General features: G+C 29.5%; 1 protein-coding gene across 1 annotated transcript; it reads left to right on the top strand.

Annotated features, from left to right (window-relative positions):
- The first annotated feature begins 6,189 nt into the window (after positions 1-6,189).
- LOC107025454 (probable inactive purple acid phosphatase 27) lies at positions 6,190-8,217 on the top strand. Its single transcript, XM_027918363.1, has 7 exons — positions 6,190-6,324; positions 6,487-6,616; positions 6,701-6,782; positions 6,864-6,996; positions 7,081-7,286; positions 7,367-7,802; positions 7,886-8,217. Exons 1-7 carry the CDS (start codon positions 6,190-6,192, stop codon positions 8,189-8,191), a joined length of 1,428 nt encoding a protein of 475 aa, XP_027774164.1. The 3' UTR covers positions 8,192-8,217.
- The last annotated feature ends 893 nt before the right edge of the window (positions 8,218-9,110 follow it).

The raw sequence follows: 9,110 nt of genomic DNA, 5'->3' as shown, positions 1-9,110 counted from the left end.
GAGTGCAGCAAACGTGCCATCGTCTTCAACTCGTCCTCAACTCTAGCCAGTCTTATCACGTAAGATTCAGGGTGAGCTATTGTCCCTAGCTCGGACTGGATTCTCTCTCATTCACGCCTTGATGCCTTGAAGTTCTGGCATGGACTAGCCGTTCATTTATTTTAGCTTCTTAGATACTCTTAGATTTAGTAAATTGAGGATAGATGTTCTTGTGGTGATGACTTTCAGATTTTGGGAATAATAAGTATTAAATTTTAGAAGTTATTTATTGGTTATATTAATGAGTTTTAAGTCTTCCGCATTATATTCTGGTTATCATGGTTGAAATATTGGTAAGAAATTGGGATTAGATTGGTTGGTTCGCTCACATAGGAGAATAAATGTGGGTGCCACTCGCGGCTCGTTTTGGGTCGTGACAACGTTTTTCCATGAAATTTTGAGTTTGTTCAAAGAAGATAAATTTATTTACTTTACAGTATAGTATAGATTTTTTAGCAAAACAATTTTATACGTAGATTAGAAAGTCAATAAATTAAACTACTAAAAATATAATTAAGTAATAGTAGTAATAATTAGGTACAATCTTATGGGTCTCAAAATCATGATCTATGAAATTAACATCCCCTATCAATGTTGTAGATTCAGAATGAGCGTAATCTAAGATAACGCAAGTATTTAATTGAACTCACAAAATTAGACACCTTTGTAAAAAAGAAAATAAATACTATAGTGCAAGCAGAGTCTTGTTGTTTTCCCAAATTAGTTGAAATAACATTATTGATTAAACTCAAACACAACACATTAAACCCAAAGTATCTGTTGTGGAATATAATTCTCATTAATTATTTGCAATTTATAGACATAATATAAAAAAGAGAGGAGCGTAGGGGATTAGATATGTCATGAGATAATGATCTTCACCTTATTCCAAAAAAGGACAGCAGAATTTGGAGTAAATATCTTAAAAGATCACGCTAAGTATGTGAAATTATTTCAAAAAGTCACATAACTTTGTTTTGTATCAATAAAGTCACTCAATTTATGATTTTTTTTTATAAAATCACTCAACTTAAATTATTTTCTAGAAAATCATTATCAGGAGTGGCTCAAGCATATTAGTGGCCTAAAGTAAAAATCAAACGGCCCTTAAATTGGAATTGTTAATAACTTTTATATAATTGATTTCTTCTAGTTTTCAATTGATAATATAACTATTGTTATCTTAAATTATTTTTCATGAGATATAGTACTCCAAATATGTCAAATTTCTTCTAATAATTCCTTCATTTTCATGAAAATTTATTATTTCTACAAATAGTATTCAATATTAATTAAAAAAACACTCCTTATAACCTATTATTATTAAACATGAGGCCCCTTAAATTTGGGGGCATAAGACACATGTCTTTTTTTTAACACTGTCGAGCCACCCCTGATTATTATAACAAAAAAATAAAAGAGATAAATGCACAAACCACCCTTCAAGTTTAATTTTGTAATACTTATTTTCATTATAGTTTATAATATTATGTTTAAGCTAAACCTTTTAAGATGATCGTATCGTGCGAGCAAGAATTGCTTTAATACAATACTTACTTATGAGCTAACAAATTACATCTTAATTACGTATTCTATATAGAGACTCTAAAAAACAAGAAGTATTAAAAATCTATTTATTTGATTCGTTATGCTTGTTCAAATAAAAGATTTACCATAATATCAAGAGGATCAGTTAAGTAATTATTAAAGCATTTCTAGAGACTTTCAACTAAAAAAGGTAAAAAAGTAAAATAAATTATTTTACTAAGACATGTAAAAAAAAAACACTTTATTAAGGGTCTGTTTGAATTGCATTTTGACTTATGATTCATAAGTTAAAAGCCACAAATTAGAATTTCTAATTTATAACTTTTAAATTATTTTTATTATTTTACTTTTAAAATAAATATTTATATAAGCATTTTTTAACTTTACTCAAACATTTCAAAATTGAGTTATATTAACTTAAAAACACCTAAAATAAAGTCAATCCAAACGAACACTTTGAATTCCTTATTTCCTTTACGTAAAAAATTTTTGAACTTCCCTAACATTGAAAATCCGGTTGCCCACCAAAACATTATTGCCAAATAAATAAGGTAGCAAATGTTTTGGCCAGATTAGATTTTAAATTAACCGCATATCCTTCTTAACACCACTAGATACTCCAAAAGATCATCAATTCAAAATGAAAAAAAGAACAAATCAAACTATCATAAATGATATCTGAATATCATTTATTATATTTTTAGAATATTAATATCCGTATCATCTAAATTTTAAGGCATATATACTTTTTCTACTAACTATAGGATACGTGTCACAATTTAAAATATTTATTTTTTTATTAAATTTTTATGGGGTACTTTCACATATAGCCACTAAAAAGAAGCCTAATTATTCTCCATAGCTATAGTTTGATAATTACAATTCGTAGCTACATGTTATAGGGAGGAGAGAGGCGAGCGAGACAGGGAGAGAGAGGAGAGAGGGGAGAGAGTGAGAAAGGTGAATTGTATATGTATATTGGTTAGATAGTTATATATTATACGTATGTATTTGTATATATGGCATGCGAGATTGAGAGAGGGAGGAGAGAGGCGAGCGATATTGAAAGAGGAAGGAGAGAGAGAGCGAGATTGGGAGAGACGCGAGCGCGAGAGGGCGTAGAGTGGGAAAGAGGTGAATTGTATATGCATATTGGTTAGATAATTGTATATTATACAAATGCATTTGTATATTCTGGCGAATTATACATATACAAATGTGACTAATTATACAAACTCGAAGTCAACCCACATAATTAATGTAAAATGTTAGTCTTGAGTGGTAATATAGCAAACTATAGCTATAATAAGTAATTAAATAGTATAAATTTACTTAACCGCGTAATTTTTCCAATTTTTATCCATATCTAGTAAATAGTATCATGATTTACATGTAGTAATAAGCTTATTAATAGTTATAATGTAATGAGAAACGTTTAGCTATATATATAAATTACCCCTTTATCCAAAATAAAAGAAGCATTATATACACATCTTTTTCTTCTTCTTCATCTTTATTTTTTCTTTTTACAAAAATAAAGCTCAATACGAAGTTAGTATCTACATAAATTTATCAAGATATTTTGTTTAGACATTCAAATTAAATAATGAAGTGTCTCGATTAGACATTATCAATTCAAATCTTGAAAAAAAAAGTTTTATATATATTTAATTATCATTCGTCTATTACATAATCAAGTTAATCATATCAGTTAGATCTTTAAATTATACGCATCACGATTATAAGTCCCAAACAGTTAGTTTTTTCTTTATTGTCATCACAATCTTCAAAATTTTGGAAAATGTAAAATTATTTTATTTCTAGATTCAATAAAAAAAAGGGAGGCTGGTCAATTCACCAACCTAATTCAAATTTAAAACTTATCCGCATCGGATGTTTAAATCAATTCAATACATGCATGTCATATGTTTAAATTTATAACTCATTTTACTCAATCTTAATTAATTAACATATGTTTTACTTTATTAAATCGTATAATGATAGATTTTGATATAAACACCAGATGCGCATAAATTTTTTCGTTACTTTATATTTAACTCAATATTAAATTCTGCCCATGTTAATGAACAAAATTGATCTACATTTTTTAAATTAATTAATTTAGTCAAGTTGATCCCTCGGATTCGGTTCCCATATCCAGTAGGTTTTAGCAAATATAACCTGAACTGTCTATTAATTTGAGGGACGCTAATTATATTACGATTAGAATTATAATATAATTAAGATTAGATTATTTATTATTATTATTATAATAATAGTAATAGATTAGTAGTAGAATTCTTATTATAGTTACTCTACAATACTTTCTCTATATAATTATTAATACAGTCCTTGATTTTTGCATAGATTTTTAGGGACCCTCTCTTTCATTCTATATATGTGTGTAAAAATTAAGTATTCCACAAAAAATATGAGGAACAAATTATACTTGTTATTAGTTTTGTCTAGTTTAATTATTAGTGTTTCATGTGAAGAAAAATATATTAATTTGGGAGATCATGAAGATAGGCAAATTGAACATCCATTATCTGGAATTAAAATCCATAATATTGTTGTTGCTCTATCTAAATCTGCATCTATTAAAGTTGATGGACCTACTCTTCTTGGCTCTAAGGTAAAAAAAATATTATATTCATATTCTTATTTTCTGATTTAGGACGGGTTCTGTGATTTCAATTGAACATTATGTTGTTTTTACTTCGAAATCTTTCTTTCTCATTCCTCTTCCTATTGGATTTAATTAAGAGGGGTTTCTGTTAGTTCAATTGAATCCGTATGAGTTCAACCTTTTTATGTTACGTAGAATTAAGACGTGTTCTGTGAGTTCAATTGATGTAATTTTTTTTCTATTCTATCATCCCTATGTATAATTAAGACGGATTTTGAGTTTGAAATATAAATATTTGATAGCCGGCTAGTTATCTTTCGATTCTAAATCATATAATGTGAATAAATTAAACTTTACCAGATTATTTTTTTCTTAATTTCGTTTATAATTTTTTCAAGTACGAAAAACTTTTCAAACTGCACATTCAAGTTTCTTATGTAACTACATATTTGGCAAAGGTATATATAAATGAGTTCGGAGCCTAAAGAGTATAAAATATTAATAAAAAATTTAAAATGATGTATAAAATTTTATATTAATCAAAACGGTAAAATCAGCAATTTCCTCCACCGGACTTCAGCGATTCTCAAATCGCTGCTTTTCATTTTTTAAAAAAAATAATTTTTTTTTTAGAAAATCTAGGCAGCGATTTTCATTTTTTTAAAAAAAATAAAATAAATTGCGATTTTTTTTTCATAGAAAATCCCTCCAGCGATTTTCCAAATTTATTAATTTTTTTTTAAAAAAATTGGAAAATCGCTGCAGCAATTTTATTTTTTAAAATCAAAAATTTGTTGAAAAAATGGAAATCGCTGCAGTGATTTTCTTTAAAAAAAAATTTTAAAAAATGGAAGGCAGCGATTTTCTAAAAAAAATTTTGCGATTTGAATTTTATTTAAAAAGAATCACATTTTGCAAAATCGTTGCAGTAGCAGCGATTTTGCTTTTTCCAGTGGAGAAAATCATTGTTGCCGTTTTGGTTAATATAAAATTTTATATACCGTTGTAGAATTTTTGTTAATATTTTACCCTTTTGGCTCCGAACTCATATATCAATGCTATATTTTGTAATTTTTCATCGTAAATAATGTTCTTAGCCATACAAAAAAATTTAGTAGTACTAAATTGTTTTTTTTTTTAAAAGAAAAAGGGACATGCCGTGAAGGGCGGTCAACTGAATATCCTAAAGTTTTTAATTTTTTTTTCATTGGAATTACTGATATGTTATTAATGCAAGTTTTTTATTATATGATAGGGTGAAGATTTTGAATGGGTTACAATAAAGCTAAGGAATACAGAGCCCTCAGAAGATGATTGGGTTGGAGTTTTTTCTCCTGCAAAGTTCAAGTAATTAATAATATCTTTTATAATGTTTTATTTTGAACCTCCTGCAAAATCAAAATAAATATTTGTTTGGTTAATTGCATGCAGTGAATCCATTTGTCCACCACAAACCAATAAAGAAAAAAAATCTGGAGCTCCATTTATTTGTACTGCCCCATTAAAGGTTACATGGATTAATTATGTGTATAATTATAGTAACAGTTCTTCAAAAATGTTTTGATTTTTTTCTTCTTATTATTATTACAGTTCAAATTTGCAAATTATAGCAATGACAAGTACACAAAGACTGGGAAAACTTCACTCAAGTTCCGGTTAATTAACCAACGTGGCGATTTCTCATTTGCCTTATTCTCTGGTGGTTTGTTAAATGTAATTACTTATAGCATTATTTGATTTGTTTTACTTGAGCCGATGTTCTTTAGAAAACAACCTCTCTGTGTCTGTAGAGAATTTAAACTCATTTTTTTCCTTTAACTTGAATTATTACTTGAGCGTATGATTGGACACATTAGCAATGAAACTAAAACCATAATTGTCTAAATTCAAATTACTTGAGCTTTGTAGGTTAGTTTACTTCATATCAATGATTATTATGATTTCTGTTTGTGTTATTTTATAAAGTAACTTTGATGAGACATGAATATGAAGTAACAGATTCATGTATTTTACAGCCTAAGTTGATATCCGTCTCAAAATATGTCACATTTTTCAATCCAAAAGCGCCTCTTTATCCACGTCTTGCTCTTGGAAAGTCATGGGATATAGTAAGTTTTTTCTTTTGCTATAGTCATGTTTTATGGGGTTTAGTACCAATTATATCGAATTAATTCTTCTCGTAGATGACTGTTACTTGGACAAGTGGTTACAACATTGATNATGTTTTATGGGGTTTAGTACAAATTATATCGAATTAATTCTTCTCGTAGATGACTGTTACTTGGACAAGTGGTTACAACATTGATGAGGCTGTTCCATTCGTCGAATGGGGTTGGAAGGGCCAAGAGCAAAAGCGTTCCCCTGCAGGGACACTCACATTTCACCGGAACAGCATGTGTGGTATGTTACGTGTTTATAAGCAGAGAACAGAGGTGTATTTTGGTTTTGCGTTCATACTGAATAATGTTATGGATGCGTTTGTAGGATCTCCGGCTAGAACTGTGGGATGGCGTGATCCTGGATTCATACATACAAGTTTCCTCAAGGATTTGTGGCCAAACGTCGAGTAAGTTTTTCTGATGCTACATTTTTGTTAGTTCCGTTAACATGTACATCCGTTTTTTAGCACATTTTTGTGAACTTTCAGGTACACATACAAGTTGGGTCACTTATTAAGCAATGGTTCTGTTGTTATGAGCAAACAATATTCATTTAAATCTCCTCCATTTCCAGGACAAGAGTCATTGCAACGAATCGTGATATTTGGAGACATGGGAAAGGTATATTTATAATCTACTAGTACTATCTTCTCTTATAATCGTGATATTTGGAGTCATTTCTCTTAATTCTGTTTGTTCTTCTAGCAAGAGCGCGATGGTTCAAATGAATATGCTGATTATCAGCATGGTTCACTTATTACAACTGACACTCTTATTAATGACCTTGATAACATTGACGCGGTTTTCCTTATTGGAGATCTCCCCTATGCCAACGGATATATCTCACAATGGGATCAATTTACTTCGCAAGTAGAGCCAATAGCTTCGAGAGTACCTTTCATGATTGCAAGGTCTGTTCATCATTGTGATTGTGGATAGTTTGCTTTTAAATATTTGAAATCTCATTTAGCAAACAAAATTTGTTCTGCAGTGGTAATCATGAAAGAACTTGGGAGAACAGTGGATCATTATACAACGGTCTAGACTCGGGTGGAGAATGTGGTGTACCAGCTGAAACATTATACTATGTTCCCGCGGAAAACAGAGCTAAGTTCTGGTATGCAGCTGATTATGGGATGTTCCACTTCTGTATAGCAGACACTGAACATGACTGGAGAGAGGGCTCTGAACAGTACAAGTTCATCGAGCAATGCTTTGCGTCAGCTAATAGACATAAACAACCTTGGTTGATTTTCGCTGCTCATCGTGTTCTTGGTTACTCATCTAATGACTGGTATGCTAAGGAAGGTTCATTTGAAGAGCCCATGGGAAGGGAGCATTTGCAAAAACTCTGGCAAAAGTACAAAGTTGATATGGCATTCTTCGGGCACGTTCATAACTATGAAAGAGTTTGCCCTATTTACCAGGTACATACATACACATTTTATTTCTATTTCACTTAGATATATATATATTTGAAAACGATTCATATTGTTGTTTGTATGGACAGAATCAATGTGTGAACAAGGAGACATCACACTACTCTGGCGTTGTGAACGGAACGATTCATGTTGTTGTTGGTGGAGGTGGAAGTCATTTGTCACAATTCACAAGTCTTAACACTAGATGGAGTGTGTTCAAAGATTATGACTGGGGATTTGTGAAACTCACAGCATTTAACCAATCATCCCTTTTGTTTGAGTACAAGAAGAGCAAAGATGGTAAAGTGTATGATTCTTTTACAATCTCAAGAGACTATAAGGATGTTTTAGCTTGTGTCCATGATGGTTGTGAACCAACTACTTTGGCTAATTAAACTCAAGATGATGTTTCTTATTCTTTATACCTTGTGAAGAAATTACAGAGTAAATATCTCAAAAGGTCATTCAAGTATTTGAAAAAGTCATTCAACTTTGTTATGCATCAATAAAGTCACTCAAGTATGATAAATGGAAATTTTATTAAATCATGAATTTTTATGTTAATAATAATTAGGTTAAAGAAAATAAATAAGAGATTTAAGCATGATATTATAAACTACAATGAAAATAAGTATTAAAAAATTAAACTTGAAGGGTAATTTTTGCAATGATCTCATATATTTTTTGGTTATAATGATATATTTTTATCAATTGATATTGATATTTTTGTGCAATTATCTCATATATATATTTTGGTTATAATGATATATTTTTGATCAATTGATATTGATTTGTTTTAAGTAAGAAATCTGACCTAGAAAATCATTTGTAATATGTTTATATCACGTTATATATAGTGTATAGGACACCTATATTTTCTAATATAACATTATTCCACTTGTAATATGTCGTGTATATAGGTGTATATAACACACAGATTTTCATACATATATACATGATTTTTATGAGATATACAATGTGATACACACTAATCCATGCGGATATACACAGGATACGAGTGGGATACACAAATAGAACTGCCTTAGTCCACGAGTTTTCAATATAATACTTCACTTTATGTATGTCTCATTCTTATAAAGTATAGTATATGACAGAGAGATTTGGGGAGAATATTAAAGAGATTTGTGAAATGTAATTGGATAATATCTTAAGAATAGAGAAAGGAAGGAAATTTTAAGCAAATTTCAGTGTTATTTGTGAAATGTAATTGGATAATATCTTAAGAATGGAGAAAGGAAAGAAATTTTACACAAATCTCATAGTGTTATATGTGAAATGTAAAATTTTACACAA

The sequence above is a fragment of the Solanum pennellii genome, chromosome 7 (assembly GCF_001406875.1).
Source record: "Solanum pennellii chromosome 7, SPENNV200".
In the NCBI taxonomy this organism is placed as follows: domain Eukaryota; kingdom Viridiplantae; phylum Streptophyta; class Magnoliopsida; order Solanales; family Solanaceae; genus Solanum; species Solanum pennellii.
This window is presented reverse-complemented; position numbering and strand designations above follow the sequence as displayed.

Coding starts and splice junctions, on each gene's coding strand:
- LOC107025454 (XM_027918363.1), top strand. CDS start 6,190: ATGAGACATGAATATGAAGTAACAGATTCATGTATTTTACAGCCTAAG. Junction 6,325..6,486: donor TTGGAAAGTCATGGGATATA/GTAAGTTTTTTC, acceptor TTCTTCTCGTAG/ATGACTGTTACTTGGACAAG. Junction 6,783..6,863: donor GATTTGTGGCCAAACGTCGA/GTAAGTTTTTCT, acceptor GTGAACTTTCAG/GTACACATACAAGTTGGGTC.